This window comes from Mus musculus, chromosome 12 (assembly GCF_000001635.26).
Source record: "Mus musculus strain C57BL/6J chromosome 12, GRCm38.p6 C57BL/6J".
Classification (NCBI taxonomy): Eukaryota; Metazoa; Chordata; class Mammalia; order Rodentia; family Muridae; genus Mus; species Mus musculus.
Window position 1 is genome coordinate 102,993,355 of NC_000078.6, and position 21,900 is coordinate 103,015,254.

General features: G+C 41.1%; 1 protein-coding gene across 19 annotated transcripts in view; it reads left to right on the forward strand.

The window, feature by feature from the left end:
• Positions 1-21,900, forward strand: part of Unc79 (unc-79 homolog) — a 236,846-nt gene that overhangs the window by 45,972 nt on the left and 168,974 nt on the right. For 15 of the 19 annotated variants that reach the window (XM_006515747.4, XM_006515753.4, NM_001081017.2 and 12 more), the window contains 3 exons: positions 5,084-5,388; positions 8,452-8,622; positions 17,846-17,938. In XM_006515747.4, the coding sequence (XP_006515810.1) occupies positions 5,084-5,388; positions 8,452-8,622; positions 17,846-17,938 (569 nt within the window). The remainder of the gene's footprint in view (positions 1-5,083; positions 5,389-8,451; positions 8,623-17,845; positions 17,939-21,900) is intronic. The other 4 variants (XM_030246673.1, XM_030246675.1, XM_030246674.1 and 1 more) reach the window with 1 other exon arrangement.

The window sequence follows — 21,900 nt, forward strand, 5'->3', positions numbered from 1 at the left end:
GGAATGTGTAGTGTACAGATTTGCCATCGATTCAGAAGTTTCCAGGTGTCTCAGTTCCACCTCATGCTCACGAGGTAGCTTCAGGTGGTGGATCAGAGCAGGGTTGGCAGACTCTGTCACTAACTACTAACTTCCACGCATGTGCACAAGACACTGAGGCATGTAGTGTATCTCAGATGAGACTTGAAAAGAAATATTTACAGGTCAACTATTTGGTCTAAACCCTATGAATTTTCAATCTTCTCTGTGTCTACTGAAGCTTCTTTTTCCAAAAAACAAAAACAAAAACAAAACAAAACAAAAAAACCCCATAAAACCAAAACCAAAAAACACAAAACAAAACCAAACCAAAAACCAAAAACCAAAAACCAAAAACCAAAAACCAAAAACCAAAAACCAAAAACCAAAAACCAAAAACCAAAAACCAAAAACCAAAAACCAAAAACCAGGAGCTAAAGGGGTCTGCAACCCTATAGGTGGAACAACAGTATGAACTAACCAGTACCCCCAGAGCTTGCGTCTCTAGCTGCATATGTAGCAGAAGATGGCCTAGTCGGCCATCATTGGGAAGAGGGACCCCTTGGTCTTGCAAACTTTATATGCCTCAGTACAGGGGAACGCCAGGGCCAAGAAGTGGGAGTGGATGGGTTGAGCAGCAGGGTGGGGGGAGGGTATAGGGGACTTTCAGGATAGCATTTGAAATGTAAATGAAGAAAATATCTAATAAAAAAACAAACCCAAAAAACAAAAACAAAAACCAAAACAACAACCCCCTCCAAAACCCTAGAATTATAAAACTTTTAAATTTAAAACTTTTAACTTTTGTTCTATATATTGAACCATGTTAGAAGCCCTCTGGCAGTTGGTAGTGTCATCCATTCCAATTATATTCAGATTCCTTCCTCTTAAAAAAGCTAGTCGAAAGTCTAAGTCACATGAGGTGAACTAAGTGTTTGGTTCTTTGATTAGACATCTCTACCACAAACAAGGTGGTTCTCTTGGTGTTGGTGTAATTTTTACATTCGGAATCACTCGCTGCCTCCAGAACTCAGGTTCTTGTGGCTTATGTCTGAAATCTTCAGACTAGGGAGTTGGAGGCAAGAGAAATAAGGCACGGGGCAGGTCTATGTGGCACCATTTCCCACAATTCAAGCAGCTTCATTTGCATTATGTGGTGAGGATAACATCCTTAGTACAAGTTTTCTGATGTCTATGCGACTTCAGTGACTTCAGGAAAGCTTTGTATGGATCCAGAAAGGCTGGGATTGGCCTAGATGTTTAGTGTCAATCAGTTTAGTCCACAGGAGGAGAGTGATTGCCTGTTAACACAGCTGACTAGAAGATCAGCTTGTGGTGTCTGCATAAGATAGTCTGCCAGGGTTCTCTCCATTCTAGTTGCATGAGTCCTCTGTCATATCCAGTGTACTAAGTCCTTGTGCCAGAGCAAGTTTTGTCCTATAATCGGGGATCCATAAATACTCATTGAATTGACTTGTGTGAAATCTTAGCCAGCAACAGGAGCTTTCGGGAGCCTTTCCTGTCTCAAGGAGTGACTGAAGGTCCAGGTGGCGTTACACATTACAAAGAGTTGTGCTCATTTTAGTGGACAGGGTCCCAGGTCTGGCAGTGGACAATTTAAGAGAGCTTTATCGCAGAGGCTGTTTTGCTTGTTTGCTTCTTACTGTTAGGGGTGGCGATGAAGATCAGCTGGTCTAACCCCATTGGTGCATACAGGTTCACTTCATATAGAAGCGTTTTGTGATCGCATTTAGGTCATCCAAGGTCTTTAATCTTGCCTTTTACCCAGCTGGATGTTTATAGGTTCCTAGTTTCCTTCCTGTTTCAGACTTGCTGATGGAAGTCTTCCTCTGTGTCTCTCTTCTGGTGTTCTTGGAACCGCTAGAGTGTAAATCTTTACATTTGCTACCAACTTGTTAGAAACGTGAATATATTTTAAAAAGAGATTCTAATCTCAGCCCAATGGTCTTAATTAAATGGGAATTTCTAATCACACACACACACACACACACACACACAATTTGAAATCCACATGTAGTTTTAGATCCTAGCACAGTCAATTTGTTTAGTGCATAGATGCAACACACATGTCGAAATTCTTAATTGTGTAGAAAGTTGATTTGATGTACTAATTTGCTGTACAAGAAAGAATTGAGGGCACTCAATCACCTAGCCTACCCGACTAAAGGGGTCTCCTCTCTTCTTGACTATGGAAGCCAGTGCTCACTGGCTTAAGAGGACTTAAAGAGGGAAAGGAAAAGTGAAAGTTTGGCAGCAATGTCTGACTCTTCTGACAGGGCATTCCTGATATTCTTTTTGGTTGAATCTATAAATAGACCTTTGGGAAAGAATTTCAAATGTGGAAATCTTTGGTCGTTCCCAAGTTAAACAGTTCGGTTGGGGAAATAAGTAATATTTTTTTTCCTCTGAATAAACTTCACAAAACATCATAAAACCACAGTGCATTGTACATTGATTCATGAGCCCTTCTTGAGTTTTCCCACAAATGAACACATTTCCTTACATTGAGACATGAATGGTAACTTAAAACTGGTTTCATGGATAACTCATTTTCGCCATTTTTTTTTTCTCAACCTCACCCACTTTGGTAAATCTGAAGGCAGGGAAGGAAAGCTTTCCTGTTTCCACGCTGACACTCTTCCCTCGCTGAATGGAGGACACTGTGGTTGCTGTCACCTGGGACTCCCACATGTACAAGAGGGAAAAATATCACAGCAGTAGCCTCCAAAGATATTCACTAGTGCCTGTCACAGTCCACCCAGCTTGGAGCACTAGTGACATAGAGTCAATCACGTGTCATATTTCCCCCACCAAGGAGTTGGCCAGACATTAAATATTACACATCTATGATATTCAGTATTTTTTTCTGTTTTTTTTTTTTTTTTTTTTTTTTTTTTTTTTTTTTTTTTGAGACAGGGTTTCTCTGTATAGCCCTGGCTGTTCTGGAACTCACTTTGTAGACCAGGCTGGCCTTGAACTCAGGAATCCTCCTGCCTCCGCCTCCCGAGTGCTGGGATTAAAGGCGTGTGCCACTACACCCAGCAGTATTTCTTTTTTTTTTTTAATTGACTAAGGGATAGTGTTATTTTCTTGAGAGAATGCTGGCAGCTAGCCAACTTATGCTGAAATTTGGGAACCTATATTGACGTAGCTATTTTATGATTGTAAAGGGATTTCAGGAGGATAGACTCCTGTAAGATTGAAAAGAAATGTGGTGACTGGACTTATCAATAATACAACATGTAAAGATGGTAATCTGAGGAGAAATTTAGTTTTGTGGGGAACTATAAAGTCTGATGCAAAAAATATTGTTCTTTATAATAGATGTAGGTAGATCGTGAGAGGTGGAATACTTCCAACCCATTGTACAGTGTGAGGTTACAAAGCCCAACATAGCACACACTTAAAAAGGTAAATTAAATCCCTTTTAACAAAAACAAATACAGCAACTCCTACGTTCTTTATTGCTAAGAAGTATTACATAAGTATTCTGAAATTATCTTTATTATCAATTGTTTTCCCTTGGACACTGGGTAACAGAAGACAGAGGAAATTGAGGTAAATTAGGCACATAGAAAATAAACAGCATGTAGTCATTTCTTTTACATTGTAACATATTTCTGCGCTAAGAGTAAATAAAAAGCAATGTCAACTTGACATAGCAAGCATGCCGACACTAACCAGTTCTTCACGTCACTGTGATACGGTAGATGTCACACCATTAGCTGAGAATTTAGTAATGGATGCACATGAGTAAGTATAAAACAAGGGTATCTTCCTGAAACGAAGCATTGTGTAACGGATTTCTATTTTGGCTAGCAAATAACTGTATTATAGGAAAGCACTTTGGTGCTGTAGACATCTTAGTGCGTAATGGTTGCCTACTAATAAATAGCATAATCTAATTTTTAAAGCCTAAACATTTGGCTAAGCAGTAGTTACTTTGACTTTTAAACCAACAACTTTCCTGCCTTATAACTTTTACTAACAGTTTTGTAGATTTAAGCGGAGACTAAAAGCAGAACTATTTTAGAGACTACTTTTACTCCCCTTAAACTTTTTTTTAACTTTCTAAATTATCTTTTCTCTAGTGTTTAGTGAGTTTTGTTGAATAATAAAGTAAGTAACAGTAGTGACATAAGGTCTTGTTCTATGATGTACAGCTTTATAATAGATGATGCTTGCCTAGCTTTTAGAGTTTTTAAGGTAACTATTTAATAAACCACTGTTTGTATTCATAAAATAAAACGTTTCCTCCCTAACATGTCAAATTAAAACACACACACACACACACACACACACACACACACACACACACACACTAACATTAGTTCACCAACACATGCTATGGGCCATTTACTATATATTATTTTATAGCTTTTCTGATGTAGTTTAGTTAACACTTTAGAAATATGTATTATTTCTAAATTCATATGCCTGTTTAAACTTCATTATCTCAAATGATACTGACAGAATGTCATGAAACAGTATCATAATATACATATAGACATTATTTTGATGCAATAAACATGTGATTTTTAAGAGTTTCTTAATAAACGCACATGTTTATTCTCTGCTAAAACATGTTTCTGCAAGTGCCATACCTATCTTTTGCGAGTTTCTATTGACACGATGAGCTAGTTTTGCCGGCAAGGTTGCTTTGAAAGCTCCCGATGATTAGGAACGAGAGCCCTCGCAGATGAAGCTGAGCTGGTGTTCCTCCAAGGAGACCTTTCCTTCACCAAATTGACAAACTGTGAAGCATGGGTTTGGCACTGAAACATGCATTTTTATATTTTTGCTCCTTATAAACCAGATAACACATGAGATGCAATGCAACTTCAACAAAGTCCACCCGTGTTGTTGGCATCTGGAGCACGTCACTGTGCGCCAGCCCTGGCTCTGCAGACTGTGCTGCTGTGGCGATTGCATCTTATGTGGGATGTATCTGGTGTTTTACTATTTGTTTTAGAGTGTCATTTCAATGTAATGTGCTGTTCTTTGTGTCTTTGTTGTCTCTTTTTTTTCTTTGTCCCCCCAACAGCATTTTGTCCCGCACAGGGAAGAAGGAAAACCAAGATGCCTCCAATTTGACAGTGCCCATGACCATGTGTCTTTTTCCCGTGCCATTCCCACTCACCCCATCTCTAAGACCGCAGGTCAGTTCCATCAACCCTACTGTTACTCGCTCCCTCCTTTACAGCGTCCTGCGAGATGCTCCTTCAGAACGCGGCCCGCAAAGTCGTGATGCTCAGTTGTCAGACTACCCTTCTTTGGACTACCAAGGCCTCTACGTGACTTTGGTGACTCTCCTGGATCTAGTTCCTTTACTACAGCATGGCCAACATGGTGAGCATTTTTTTTTTATCGAAGTCTTTGGAGATGTCCAGATGTGTTTATGAATATTTATGATGCCGAGCAGCAGGCTTGGAGAATGTTGTTACTGTCATAAATCTCTTGAAGGGTTTTATGCACTTGAAGCCTTTCTGACGATGAAACTTAATAGTGGTGCTTCCCATCCTGACACTCCACACTGCCTGGATACCCAGGGTTGTTCTCTAGGAGACGATGGACTGGAGACAGGAGGATGTGGCAAGCAGCTCCCTCCCCTCCCCCGAGCACTTTATTGTGAGACTCTCTTGTTAAAGCTTGAGGTTGAGAAGCAGAGTTAAAACCTTGCCCCAGAAAACGGAAGAGGTTGAGCCAGAGGAGCAAGCTCTGATCCTTGGCTGGTTCTGGGAGTTTCAGGGGGCAAATCAAAGTTTCTCTCCTGGGACTCATTTTTTTTTCCTTGATAAAAGAAATACCCAAGAAGTCTTGCACATTTATCTAACAACCAGCAATTACTGCAAACTGCTGGGGCGAGATGTTTTAGCACACGGTGTATCGGTGGTGTTTAGAGTGGCAAGCCATCCGACCGTGTCTTTCCATTACCTTGGTTGCTCACCCTGTTCTTGTAATCCATACAGAGGAGGGCTATGATGTCTGCTTAGCCATCCCATGTGGATTTGGGATAATAAAATTAAAAACTGTATGGGGAGTAGAGATCTGTGTGGATTTTTTTAAAAGTACTTTAGAAACCTAAGATGTCTTTAAACTAAGTTTAAGACTTGGTAAATGTCTCTAATGCATTTGCCTTTTGGCCCGGGAAGTATGAGAACCCAAGTTTCATTGTACAGAAAAGCTAGCCATGAAAACAGGTGGGTGGGTGGGGGTTACTTTATTTTTCATAGAGCTACTTGTCTGTCTTAAAAGAATGCTTAATGGCTGATTTACTATTAAGTGTTTGTAATTAAAATGTCTTAAATGGTTTACTTTCATAAAATGATGAAATAGCTATTACTGAATTTGCTTTTCTTGTATTTACAATGTCGTATTCTAGTGAAAATAAAAGTGAAAATCTGTAATGTTGATTATCTTGAACCTCTTTGTTGTCTTAAACCTACCTAGCCTCTTGTACTACAACCTTCTCCCAGTCAGAACCAGACTGGGGACTTACTGGTTGTCAATGGACACATCTGTTGAGACTCACTGGAACCTTTGCTCTGTGGTACCAGTCTTAAACTCAATATGAACTCAAGTGTTCTTTGGAAGATCCAAGAGTAGACACCCTTTTATTTTTAAGATCTCTTGATTGTGGCATTTCACTTGGTGAATGGCAAGCCACATAATGTGTGAATCTTGACAATGATTTATGTTTTTTGCTTTCACGCCTATGCTTGCTTTGTGACTTTATCTTGATATTTATTTATTTATTGTGTTCTTGTTCTGCATAATAAAGCTTAGGACCCAGGATAAAACTCCCCCGTTCGTTCTAGTGCCTGGTCTAGAAAATCCAGAGAGCACCATTTGCTCAGGGTTGTCTATAAAAGCCAGGTCCTAAGGTAACGTGGAATGTGCAGTTCTTCAGTGAGAGTCACTGAGCACTGGTCCTGCCCACTGATGCTGTGAGCAAGCTTCATGGGAGGCTTCTTCAGGGAGCTGAGCTGAGCTGAGGATGACTCATTGCCCAATGCTTAGAGGGTCTGTGCTCACTGTGGCCTATAGGAATGAGCAGGAACAGTTCAACTACGGGTGAACTGTGATTTGGGCAGTCATTACTCTCGCTGGATCTTGGTGTCCTTGGGTGGAAAATACCCCAGATGGACTTCCAGGCCCTTTTGGTGCTAATAATCTGTAATTAGGCTTCTTAACTGAAGCCTAAAAAGGCTCATTGAGTATAGCTCAGGTGTCTCTTATGCATGGCCTTATGTAATTCACACTAAAACACCTGTGAATTTTCCACCCGTTGGTCTGAGCTCGAAGGCGACGGGCCCTGGCTCTCCAGGTTGCCCGTTGACCACATTGTCAGTTGTCATGCTGATTGACATGGCACGTTAATTCTCATGACTATCAGAAATAATTTTAGGAATGCACATGGCTCTGGAAGACAAATCTAGGCCAAAGCAGACCAGAGTCTAAGACTTTGATATGTTAATGAATACAGAAGTGATCTGTCTTCATGTCAAGCCTTGGCTGATGGCCTATACTTTGAGAGGTTCTGAAATATCACAATGTGCATGGAATGTAATGGATTTATTCTTCATACATTCTAAAGCTAAATAGTTGTGGTTTGTTTTGAAGGTACTCTATTTTCACGTCTCGTGCAGGTAACAATGCTAGTGATATTAATGGCAATAAGTAGTAGCTAATGTTTTTGGAGTACATGCTATGCTATGCTGAGCTCTTTGTATTTATTTCATCTAAACCTCTACCAAACCAGGTAGGTATTTTTATTATCTGCATTTTAAAGCCTTGAGAGATTATTTCGAGAGACGCTGACTTTCTGGAGAGTTAAAAACTAATTACAAAGGGTTGTGCAATACCACCAGCTCATAGCTTCCTATCTCAGAAGCACACAGAATCTAGAGGTTACAAATTACCTCACTGCCCCAGACTTCAGGTATCAGAGCAGTGTGGCTTGGTCAGTAGAGCAGAAATAGCCAAGTTTTATTTCTAAAACTGCCTTAGATTGTTCTGAAAATCCTACTGGATACATCATTGTGTTTCTGCTATCTTTATGAAATGCCAAAATGGAGCTTTTTAAAAAAATGGAGGGATGTCACAATTTCACTTGGAAAGTGCTTTGAGATTAATGGGATCAATGGGGGTCATCTGAACAGCGAGGCTTACAGATGACTGATACACTGTTGAGAAACTCACAGGACAGATTTATTTCTTAATATATTCACCAACTAACTGCTACGTGCATTGGACATTTACTTAGCAGCATGTTTCAGAACTCTCAGTAGAAAGTGGACAATAGCTGCTTTTACACTTTAAAACCAGCTTATTAAAACTTAAAATACAAGATGAGCGTATTTTGTTAGCGGCACAATCTCCAGTGGCTGACTGCTTACTTCTCTTTTGTAGATCTTGGACAGTCAATATTTTATACGACCACGTGTTTGCTCCCCTTTCTCAATGATGATGTTCTGAGCACTTTGCCCTACACGATGATCTCAACGCTAGCCACCTTCCCTCCATTTCTTCACAAGGATATTATTGAATATCTTAGCACATCTTTTCTACCAATGGCTATATGTAAGTTCCATCTCGCCTAATCCTGAATTATCTTTGTATAGTATACAAACAGAAATTGTGTTTACTGTTATAGGCACTTCATTTGCAAGATTATAATGGAATCACTTGAAATGTACACAGACTTTGATCTAAATTCCATTGGTTCAGCATTTATATTATGTTGGAAGTTGATGACGTGAAAGATAATTATACCTTAGAATCATTGTATTTGCTCAGTTTGCCCTTAGGAATAAGGAAGAAAGAATGTGTCAAAGCACTCTGTGTTTCCTACATATAAATTACAGTGTCTTCTTCCACATTAGGAAGAAGGTGGACAGAGTGTTGCCTGGTATGAAAACTATTCTCTTTTGCATATGAAGGCTGTTGGATGGAGCGGGAAATGCAGGAGAGAGTGGAGATATATGGACTCTGGTCTCAGCCCTGTCCTAGACTGCTGTAGAGTGCTGCACAGTTCAGTTTTCATGGCTGAAATCTAATTCAAGGCCAATGACTGGATCAGCTTTCCTTCTCAGTATTTGGATAACAAAATGAGTCTAAACTCATGGCATACGTTGAAAAAAAGCCAAAACCCATGGCTCCGGTGCAAGATACATTCATAACACTGGACAGTCTTATATGTATATGTGTGTGTATGTATGTGTGTGTGTATGTATGTATGTATGTATGTATGTGTGTGTGTGTATGTATGTATGTAATTTTTGGAGACAGGGTCTCTTCACTCCATGTTGCCCTGGAACTATATTGGCTATGTAGTCAAGAATGGCTTTGAATTCTTGATTTGAATTCAAGATTTGAAGTCTTGGACTCCTGAGTGCCGGGACTGTGTGTGCGTGCCACTATACCTGACTTTTATAGATATAATTCTGCAGGCTTTGAAGACATGAAAGCAAAGAGAAGAGAAGTCTGAGATGTAGCTCCTATGATCACGGCCTCTAAAGCATTCTTAGGAAGTGGACCGTGGATTAACCTATGTTTCAGGGAATAATCTGAAAAAAATATGATGGCTTTAGAATTCAACAAATCTCAGCAAAGCTCAGCTCTGCCACTGGCGAGCTGTATGAACTTAAGACAGATGACTTAATCTTTGATTTTTGCCTGTAAAATAATAATCATAGCTGCCTCAGGCATAGTAATTGTAGCAGCACCTTGAGGTGAAGGTTTAGCCTGGGACACTGGTAGGTGCCACCTGAGGACCTGGCACGCAGTGGGTCTTACTTATTTTTCCGCACATCTTTTTTTTTTTTTTTTTTTTAAATTTTAAAGATAGGTACATAGTGTTTTCCTATGTACCCTGGGTGGTCAAGTACTATGTCACTCATGGCTATCCTCCTGCCTCAGCCTCCTCAATACTGGGATTGGATGTCTGTGGTGCCACACCAGCTTTCCTTATCTTGATTCCTTTTTTTTAAAGATTAAAAATAGCTCTATTGGTCATGTCTAGTATCAATTCTATGTTAGGTACTTATGCCCTTATTAAAGTTGCTGCTGTGTGTCAACAACTGGGCAATATGTGTACCATTTTGGCTACATTATCTATTTTTTTTAATGTGCATTGTTGTTTTGACTGCGTGTATGTCTATGTGAGGGTGTCAGATAATCTGGGGCCAGAGCTATAGAGAGATGTGAGCTGCCCTGTGGGGGCTGGGATTTGAACCCTGGACCCCTAGAAAAGCAGCCAGTGCTCTTAACTGCTGAGCCATCTCTCCAGTCCCCTTTGGCTTATCTTGTAGCTGAGTGTACTCTAGGATAGAACTGTAATTTTCCTGTATTTCCAACAAGGAATCTGACCCCTACCCTAATCATTTTGCCATGGGGAAAAATGAGCAGACTGATCATGTTGTTCTGGGTTGTAGGATATTTCATTTCTTTACTTGTGTGATCTCATGAACCAGCGCTTGCTTGTGGATATAGTCTTAGAATTTTGTGATCTTATTTTTATATAAACAATGTTGACTGTTAAGCAAATGAACAGGAATCTTTTTTAAAAGCAGGCAAGGCCATATCTTCCTAATAGTGACCTAGTTCACTGTGCCCCTAGCTCTTAGATTAAGTTAGTAATTTCGGGAAAGACATTAACGCAGTGAGCTTCTGACATTGTACTGAATTGATCAGGTATTTTCAGCTCATTTTTTCAGAGCTGGTGACTAATTGCTCATTAATTAGAGGTCCCCAGACATAAACCTTGTCATAGAATCCTTGCTTTCCCCGAATGTCTGAAGCAACTGAGCATTAGAGCTGAGGGATGCAAATCTAAAAAAAAAAGTGAATTTCTATGTTTATTAGTGGAATAACTTGATATCCATTAGAAGGCATGATCGAGTCACTTCACATCTCTGGAACTTAGTGACTTTTCAGCTTTGCAGGGGGGCAGTTTCAGAAATCAAGTTGGCTCTCCTGGTTCTTTGTGGCTTAATAGTTCTAGGTTGAATAACATCAGTGTTATTCTACCTAATTGGCACATACCTCTGTCTAACCCAGGGATGGACCTGGCTCCTGTGTGTGTTTTGACACTCTGGTCTTAGTCTGTTAGTTCAGCCTTGACTGCTAAGCACCTCTTCGTAATTCAATAGTAGTCGATCTTTGTCATCTTTAAATCTTTGAAATATAGTGCAGTCTCACACCTGCCATTAGGGGTTTTTTGTTTGTTTGTTTGTTTGTTTGTTTGTTTTGGTACATAGACCCAAAGACAGAAGGGATGTGTTTTTAGATTCCTGTTAAAATAATCTGAGGTGAGGATGTGCCTCTTATTATTTTATCCACACTGTTTTGGGTACTTGTTACAACATCTAGAGCTTTAGACGGAAACAGGACTGTGGCTTTTAACTTGGTTGAGAATATTTTTATTTCAGTACAGATGTGTTAGAATCAAAGGTGCTGCATTTTCTGGATGTTTGATAGTCTATGCCAGAAGGACTTGCTGGAAGTGAAGGTGCAGTTTTATAATGTTAGCACTTGGAAGGCTGAAGCAGGAGGATCGCTACAAGTTCAAGGCCAGGGAGACCCTGCTGCAAACAAGAAAACGCAACATGAAATGAAACTGACAGGAAGGTGTTAAAAAATATCTCTCTGATATGGTATTCCTATAGTCAATGGAAAGCATAGATAATTTTTTTAAATGATCGTCATTAATGATTGTATAACGAATGATTATATAATTCAGAATTATATAATTAATAGATTATATCACATATCATTGTCTTTGATGAGACAGTTTTGACTTTGAAGTGGATCCAGTTCTTCAAACCAAACATTGGCTGCATAGCATTTAGGCTGCTCACACCATCTTTGCTACCCCACGAATCGCTTATGCTTTTATTTTTAAATAACTCCTTTTGAGGTCTCCTAGCACATCAACTTATTATAAAAATTATTTTTGACATGTTTTTTAACTCCTTTCATAAATAAAATATAGTTCTCTTTATTCCAATGTGTGGAATCTATTTTGTTTATGAAAAGATATTAAAAGAGTTACTAAGAATTGCAAGAAAAAAATCATTTGCAGATCACCATGGAAACCTCTCTTTTTCCAATAAAGAACTTGTGATTTGTGGACCAAATTGAAGTATGGCTGTCTGAAGGATGATACTTGGGTGTAGGTCTAAGTAAGTGCCCATTAGTGCAGGCTGCTTATTTTGAAGAAAGAAATGATGCTGAAGAATTGCCGCACCTTGGACTCTGTGTGCTATCTGACGCAGCTTCTTTCCTGACATACATTTCCTCAGCCACTGGCCCTTAGGAAAGAGAAAGGATCTTTCAGATCTTTGAGTTGACTTAAAAACAATATATGACTTCATTGAATATCTGGTTCCGGGCTCTAGGCCAAGGGGCATCTATTGTTTGGTTTTGGCTACTACATGGTACATGTGGTCTAGGGTTATGGTCTCTGTGTGGTCCTGGCTGTCCTGGAACTCACTCTGTAGATCAGGATGGCCTCAAACTTAGAGATCCACCTGCCTCTGCTGCTGAATGCTGGGATTAACAATGTGCACCACCACCGCCCGGCTTAGTTTTAAGGTCTTATGAAAACTAATCTTACACAGACAAAAGACAGTAAAAGACAAGCTATTGATGCCATGCGAATAATCACATAATGTCTATTCCTGGTCCTCTTACTAGCTAATGAGGTAGGTGTTGCTGTGAGAACTGTCTGGGATCAGGATTCATTGGGGGCAGAATTATAGTCCTTTGGTTGCTCTCTTTCCCTAGTTTAACTTTTATTCTCTTAGCTATAAATAAAACTGTCACTAATATAGCTCCCCTTGCCTACATCCCATCTTTGTTGTGAGACCATGAGAAGAAAGTCATATGAGACTTAATAGTTGAATATTCTACAACGTTGTACAAATATGTAATGGATCAAATGCACAGGCAAATCATAGATATAATAATTATGTCACATTGCAGCAAAAACTGACACTAGTCTGCCGAGATTGTTCATGTTCTTCAGAGGATTCACTCTCCTATACACTGAGGCCAAGGGCCATCCAGGAGAGGCCGGACCTTCCATGGCTTATGTGATAGCCCACATAAAACCACCACAAGCTTGCCCTCATGATACCTGCACAGTTAGGTATCTTGCTTTCATGGCTCTTCACTAACCCAACTGGCAAGTATTTTAATGAGTCATGGGACTCTGGTCCTCTCTTCAAATGTAGTCGATGCCTTCTGAAGTCATAGCTCTCTCTTAACAGAGACCGTACCTCATGGAGCACTGTCCAAGGGCTGTTTGCATAGCTCAAGGCCTGTGAGAAGAGAGTCTGCTTTGCTATCCAGATAATGCTATCTGGCCAACGTAGGAAGTGACTATGTCACATGTCCTAGGAGTTTCCTCACCCTAGGTAACTCCCTTGTCTTTGTCGTCTAGAAGACTATAAGGCCAGTTTATTTCAATGTATCCTATCTCGGACCGTGTCCTGTGGCGGTTACTTGGATCGGTCTAAGAGCTTCAGACCTGGTCTCTCTACTTCCCTGGTTAGGCTTCCTATCAGCTGTTCTTTACCCCAAACCCAGAGTCACCTTCCAAACGTGTAGATTAAATCGTGTCATTTCCCTCCTCCAAGCCATCCAGCTTCCCGTCACTCTTACACTAGAGTTCAGCGGCCTTCTTTAGCTCGTCAGACCCTGCATGCACTGGCTGTGGCCAACCTCTCTGTTGTGGTCATTGTATTACCACATGACCAGTCTGCATGTCCACATCAGCCTTCCTGTGGTTTTATAAGGGCATCATCAGGCTTTAGGCTTACTGTATACAATTTCCCTTGTCTTGGAGCCCTTCTAAATGTCCTCATGATGTGTTTCCTTTAGGTCTCAGTTCAAGTACCACATCTTTCAAAGAAAGGTGTGTGTGTGTGTGTGTGTGTGTGTGTGTGTGTGTGACTGAGAAAGTTGGGGGAGAGAGACAGACAGACAGAGATTCATGGGAGGTCAAAGGACAGCATTTGGGTGTCAGTTTTCTGCACCATTTTAAGGCAGGATCTCCTTTGTTGCTTCCACTACTGGGCTGTGTACCCCAGGCTAGGTGGCCCAAGGTTTCTTGTGGGTTTTCCAGTCTCTGCCTGCTCTGGCTGTAGGAGTTTCTGGGTCTTCTGATGCAAGCCACTCCGTCTACTTTCTTCTGTGTGCTCTGGGTGGAGTTTGTATTGTCAGGCCTGTACAGCCAGAGCTTTTACTCCCTGAGCCACGCCACTGGACACTCTGAAGGATCATATCTTTGGAGATGCTCCCTTCTAATCTAATGCAGAACATCCCATTATCTTGTCTCTGTTTCCTTGCCCAGATTCTCGCCTCTCACTGGTGGATATTTGTCCTTTTCTGTGGAACAACACTGTCCACAGAACTTTCTCTGATAATGGAAATGCATCATAAAATTCTATGCTGCCTCACGCTGCAGCCGCGATCATATGGGGTTGCTAAGCATGTACGATGTGTCTAGTGAGGCTGAAGGATGCAGTTCTAAATCTTATTTCATCTTAAATAATATGCATAGCTACCTACAAGGGCTTCGAATGATGCCTGGTGCATTTTCTATGAAAAAGGTAGTGTTGACTGACTGAGTGAGCGACTGGAGCATTAGATTTACAGTTAGCTATAATTGTCCTTGTCTTGAACTGTCATTGTCCCTTTGATAATGCTGGTGCTTTCCTGCAGCTAGTTCACCTCTCACTTATAGAATGGCTTTTGTTATCTGCTCACTTGGGAAGGCTGTATGTGTGTAAGAACCACACATGCAGCACATTATGAAATGCAGCACTTGCTAAGGGATTGGTACTGTTCAAGAGAGGAAGGCATGATGGTAATTTCTGTTCTTGTGCTACTGGGGGAAGAGCAGAAAGGCCTGGAAACTCTAAATTACATTTCCTGAGGACACTCATCTTTCCCCTTTCATTTTATGGTTTTTTTTTTTTTTTTTTTTTTTTTTGGTGCTCTCATGGGATTGAGCTACGTATCTGTTTACATCATGCCTTTTTAACAAGATTCAGTAAATGATGTGTGCTTGTGCATGCTTATTAAATTAAAACCATGGTGATTTTATTTGGTCTCGTAGAAGGCTTTGAAATTGCAAGATGCTGTCTGTTTATATAAGTATTGGAGCCAATTTCCTGGGGCTTGTGTCCTAGGGGAACTCTTGGCTTTATGGATGGCCATACTTGAGGGACAGCATAGATTTGCAGAGGTAACAGGGACATCCAAAGGTCGCTAAGCCATCTGGGCAGTTCTCCAAACAGACTTCACTTAAATCATCCGAGACAGTTGGGCATCTCTCCCATTTATAAAGGCCTCCGGGCACAGTGGCTCTCAACCTTTTTGAACAGTTTTCATTGTTGAAAAATGCTTATTATTAAAAAGTTTGAGTTGAATTTAAATAAAGATGAAAACACTTGTCACCAAAAGACTATACATGTGGTAAGAGGGAGAGAGAGAGAGAGAGAGAGAGAGAGAGAGAGAGAGAGAGAGAGAGAGAGAGGAAGGAGGAGGAGGAAAGAGAGGGAAGAAGGGAGGAAGAGAGGGGGAGAGGAGAGGAGGAAACCAGATGAAAGGAGAGGGGATGAGAGGGAGGAGGGGATAAGAAGGGAAAGGGGAGAGAAGAGATGAAAAGGGGAGACAGACAGACAGACAGGCAGGCACTCTTCTGTTTTTATGTTCGAGTAGGCATTCCTTTCTTCTTCAACAAAGGGCACAGGAGTACTGTATATGTGCTCATCCTTCTGAGCCCTGGGTACTGGCCTGGGCATCCCTTTTTTATTTCTCTCCCCTCTTACAGAATTTCTCAAAGGCAGATCTAAGACCAGCCTGCTGAGACGTACCCCATGTGCTTATCAATTGAACAGAGTTTCCCATTCCTCACACGGGCTGAGCTAGGATTTCCGGGAGTGTACCTTACAGAGCCATATAGGGAAAAGGCTAAAGATGGAAAGTGTTTGATTCAAAGTTCTTTCTCCAGTTTATCCTGCTTGATTACTCATCCTCACTTATCTCTGTATCAATTCTTACCTAACTCTCAGCCCTTTTTTACAGTGTAGAGTCAAATAGATCTATGTACCCGAATACCACCACCAGCCCTGGCAGTCAGGCACACGCAGCCAAAAGCAGACTCAGGCTAGCAGAACTCAGTTTGGGACCTGTTTTGTTTGTTTGTGTCTCTCAAGCCTGTTGCAAAGACCACTGTCGTTTATGGCATCAGAATTTCTTGATGTAGAAACAAAATAGAATCATCGTCTTGGTTCTTGCCAGACAACCCTTCATTAGCGCTTTGATGTTTCTGTTTACTGGGTGCCTTATTGTGCTGTCTTGTTCCTTAAATGAGATGTGCTCCCCACGCACTCTACATCAATATAAAAGAAAATAAATCGGAGTTTGAGATTATCTGCCTTTTGCTGACTGGCTGCATCAATGGTCTTTACTGTGCAGAAAACAGTGTTGACGGGTGCATCTTCACCATGTGTTGTTTCTCTGTGTTTGACAGCTTGATATATACGCGTATCTATAAGAGGGTTCTCCTGATTGTTTAGTTATCTCTATGCAAAAAGGAATTCATTTTACATTTTAATCTTAATAAAAGTCTTCGTATTGTAGGGATCCCCTCTCAATTATTTCTGGGATAAAAATATCCTTTGTCGAAAACGTGTTGTACTAAATAACTTTCATCAGAGCTAATTTTGAGTACTTATGGAGCTATGGAGTCTATTCCATTAAAAAGAGACGATTTTAATATAGCGTTTGATGCCATCATGAACAGGCCACTTAAAGATGTGTTAAAACCAGTGTGCAAGTGGATATCATGATTATACAACAATTAGGTGAATTTTGAAGACTGTTTGCTTTGCAATTGGACATTTGTCGTCGTAGGATAAATGTTATTCACAGATTCAAAAGAGTCCTTTGTTTCAAACAACTCAGCTCAATGTGAAGAGGGTAGACTTTGGAAAGCCGAAATTGATTCTCACGATAATGAAGACACTTGTGGGGGCTCCGGGCGAAGGTTTGAGTACACATGAGCACTGAAAACCATCTAAAAGCCAACGTGATAATTTTTACAATATGTTATTTAAGATTTCTATGTGTAATTGAATATGATGTTATACATTATATGGAGCTTGTTTGCCCTGCTCTCTAAGTGTTGATATGTTTTAGTTGGGCTCCCAGTTCCTTATGAGGTTAACCATTCACATGTTTAAGTGTCCTTTAAGTTAAGTTTGGGAATAGAGATCCCTCCTAGGCACAACTCTGACAAAGTCATTATATTCTGGTTTTATGTTTTCTCATGCAGCTATGCGTTAGATTGCGTTAGAATTTTTTTTCTAACAGTGGCAAGAAATGGTAGCATTTGTATGCAAGAAGTTTTGTGGTTTTATCTCAATTCATTTCTATTGTCTTAGGGGCTGGGGCTATGGCTTAGTTTGTCGTATTTTCTTGACAAGGCCCTGGAGTTGATCACCAGCATTACATAAACTATATGTAGTTTGTCCAAGCCTGTATCCCCAGCTCTGATTAGTAGAAGCAGGAGGATCAAGAATTTAAGGTCATCCTGAGTACGTAGAAAGCCTGAGGCTAGCCTCAGCTACAAAGAGACACCATCTTAAAAAAGAAAGAAAGGAGGTGTCAGTCTTTACTCAGTTCATTTGGAGCTTTCTCAGGAAGCTCTTTCAAGGATCTTTGTAAGGGAGCAAGTATGTACTCATATCTAGAAATTGATTTGCATCTAATTGGAGAATTTTGGTTTCAGTGGGTTCCTCCGGGAGAGAAGGCGTTCCGGCCCATGTTAACCTCTCTGCGTCCTCAATGCTAATGATCGCAATGCAGTACACCTCTAACCCAGGTAAGTGGCCAGCTTCTAAACTATCACGAGGCAGCATTCAGCAAACAACATAGACCCTTTCACGTGGGCGGTTCTCTAGGTAGAACAGACAAGAGATGTGTTAAACACAGACCTATGACTTAAAATTATTTTGTCTATTGCTAGTAGCGGTGATTTGGTTTGCTAGGGAGCATTTTAGAATGTTTGAGGAGTAAGTTTCAGATGACTGGAAAGTAATGACTATATAGAAAAAGTTAAATGCAAAAATATAGCTAACACTAAGGCTGGTGTGCTGGTTTATGCCTATATGCTCAGCACTTAGGAAGTTGAGGCAGGGAGATCGTTACTAGTTGCAGACCAGCCTGGGCTATAGAGTGAGATCTTGTCTCTCTCACACACACACACACACACACACACACACACACACACACACACACACACCTAATGTATATTACATGTATTGATTCATATGCATATATACATGTGTATGACATATATTTACTGCACTTTAACCACTGATGATAACCAATGAATTGGGGATAAATTTGCTTTGCTAATGCCACAGAAATATTTCTAAACATACATCTTTTACCAAATTTCAGGTTTCTCATAGAATAAATTGATGAAAAGGGATGCACAATTTAAAGGGATAGAAAAAATTTAATATTCTTCCAATTGCAGGAGAGAAAACAGTGATATCCTGTGGCCTTCTCCTCTAGCATTATCCTAAAAGTTGTATTCGAGTTGAGTAGCAGAGGAATGGTTACCTCTTTTGCTTTTGTGTCTCAGATCACCTATGGTACTGGATGGGCTTGCCCACGGTGTTGGTATTTGTCAGGGTAACTGCTAATCACTTTGGAGGAACTGACCTCAAAGGCAGCTAGCTCACTGTTAAAGCGGCGTGTAAGCTATGAAATCTGGTTTTATTCTCATTGAATGTTTGTTTAGAAAATGACAACGTTTTATGACGTAGTTCTTAGTCTATTTAAGTAGCATAATAATTGAGTTTTTAATTTTAAAACTTTAAAAATAATATTTTATTGACTTGCTGAGAAGTTCATGCAACATATTTTGTTCATATTCACTAACACAGCTCCATCCTAGTGATACCTGTGTGTAGTTTTGATTGTTGCCTTGTTGTTAGTTTGAGATGGAGTTTTTATTGCTATCTTGCCCAGGCTGACTTCCTGGGTTAAGTCGGTTCTCTGTCTTCAGCGTTCTAAGTCCCTGGAGTCAAGACAGATGCCAACTTCTAGTCTCTGTTTTAATTCACTTGAGCTCCCATAGAAAGCTCCCATAGAAAGCTCCCATAAAAACAACGAATACTTCAAGTTCTGGAAGCCAGGAAATGGAAGACCAAGGTCCTAGCGGACTCATTGTCTGGTGAAGGCTTCATTCCCTGGTGCACGGGGGGGCCATGTTTGTGCTGTATCCTCTCCCAAAGGAGGAGGACAGGTTTCTTCGGAGCTGCTGTTATACAGACGCTGTCGGATTGGTTGGGGTGCAGTCCTCACGACCTCAATGTTTGCTAAAGGCCCTACCTCCTAACGTTATTGTATTGGATTCTAGGATGTTTGGGAACACAGATATTTGGTTTACCGGTGTCCTACTCCCTCTCCCTAATTTCACATCCTTCCACACCTGAAACACATCAATTCCATTTTGACAGCCCTGCAAGTGTTAATTCATCCCATTATTAACTCAAAAACGCCGAGGTCCAACGGTTCATATAAATACCATCCAGATCTATTACTGTCGAACTTGAGGCATGATTCATCCCAGAATGCTCTGCTCTTCAGTAATGTCAACGTGCTTCCAGAACACAACTGTGAGGGCTGGGGCTGCAGCTCTGTCGCAGAGAACTTGCTTCGCAGAGGGCAGCTGAGGGTTGAGTCCCTAAACAGAAGCAGACAGACATGTAAGCAATAAAGTTCTCAGGTGGGCCAGCCAGTGACAGACGGCCCCACCCCAAAGGCAGACCGGATGAGTGCGAAACTCAGCATCAAACCTTAGCCTTGTACATCTTTGTTGACTTGATACTGTGCCTTCTAGACTCATTGTGGAGGCAGAGCTATCTTCTCTGTTGTTGCTGGATAACAGTTTGGCTCCAAGGCTTTTGTAGTGACCCTACCACTATAGCACCAGGCAGCCTGGCCTCCATTGGTTTGCTTGGAGTTACCTTAGTAGGGGCTTCCTGTGGTGGATGCCCTCATGTCTACCTCTACTTCACCCGATAGTCTGGTGCCCGTGACTTTTCAGAGTATCCTTTCAACTTTAAGTGGGCATATCAATGCACCCACAGCTTTGTTGGGTGCAGTGCAAGCTACTCTGGGTCCCAAAGAACTGCATTCTGAAGATAAGGAATAAGGCATTGGAGTGCAGGAACAAGGTATAGGCTGCAATGTGAGGTCCCCCGCTTGCTTGTGCACCCCTAGAAGCCACGCTGTCTTTGGCCCCTTGTTCTCTAGGCCTGTGATGGGAGGGGGAGTTGTGATGATTTCTAAATTGTCTTTGGGGGTCTTGGACCACAGTGCCTAACTTCTCTGCTGAGGAAAGATTGGTGTGTTTTCTACCTCCCTACTTTCACCTAGTTTCTTCTTTGATGAACAATTCTGATCAAAATCATTTCTTTTCTCTGGAATTTTACAATAAACACTCAGAAAACAATAGCCAAAACAAACATAAAAACACAAACCAGATTAACTGAGCACTTCCAGAAGGGTTTCCTCAGCCAGTTTCATCTCACACCAAGTCTCTCCCCTCTGTAGAACACCAAGACGTCCACGTGATTTGACCATGTTCTCTGTCACTTTATGACAAGGGTGGCCTTTTCTCCAGTTTGCCATCAGATGTTCTTGTTTCTGCCTGACACCTCCTCAAAATCGCCTCTACTGTTCAGTTGTGTGTGTGTGTTTAAACTAGCATCCAGTCTAGTGTGCCTTCTCCAGCCTAGCGCGCCTTCAGAAGTGTGAGGCTGTGTCTGCCCTTCTCTTCCTAAGACCTCACATAGTTGTCTTTAACAGTCATTCAGCATAACAGCAACTCTTCCAGAATGTACCTCAGAACGCTTGCACTCCCTACAATGACCTAATGCTAAAGTGGCTTCCACATTTTAAGATATTTGTTCCAGTAGCACCCCATGTCTTAGCACTAGTTCCCTGTTTCAGTGTGTTTCAGGTTATATTAGTCCTTTGTTTCATTGCTGTGACAAAATACCCCACAAGAACTCAAGGAAGGCGGGGTAGTTGTTTTGACCTGTCGTTTAAGGCATACACACCACACTGGCAGGGAAGCCATGATGGCAGGACTATGAGGCATGTTGCCTCCACAGTCAGAGAGCTGGGGTTTCTGTTGTCATCCCTGAAATGGCTCCTCCCACATTTCAGTCCCTCAGCTGAGCCTTCTGGTAGCATCCCTAGAGACACACAACAGTTTGTCTCCTAGGTAATGCTAAATCACATTCATGTGTTATCCAGATTAGCTCTGACAGGAATACTTTAACAGATACCCAATGTGAGTGGCTTATATGATTAAAAGCTTACTTCTCATGGTTTCAGAGTGTAGGAAATTTAGTTCGAGGTTGTTGATAGATTTGAGTGTCTGGTAGGGGCAGGCCCATTTCCTGGTTCTTAAGCAGATTTGTTCTGTCCTTGCGTAGAAGAAAGCTCATAGGGATTCTTTGGGGTTTTTAAAGAAAGGAGCATTAAAGGTCTGAGAGATGACTTAGTCGTTAAGAGTGCATTCTGCTCTTCCAGAGGACCCAAGTTCAATTCCCAGCACCCCTATTGGGCAGCTCACAAGTGTCTATAACTTCAGGTTCAAGGTATCCAGCACCCTCTTTTGGCCTCTGTAAGAACATGAACACCCTCTTCACACGCATAGTTTAATAATGATAACACTATCACTGCTAATAAAATATTAAAAAACAAGGTCACTAAACCCACTCATGGGGACCTCTGCCTTCACAATGTAAGCACAGCCTA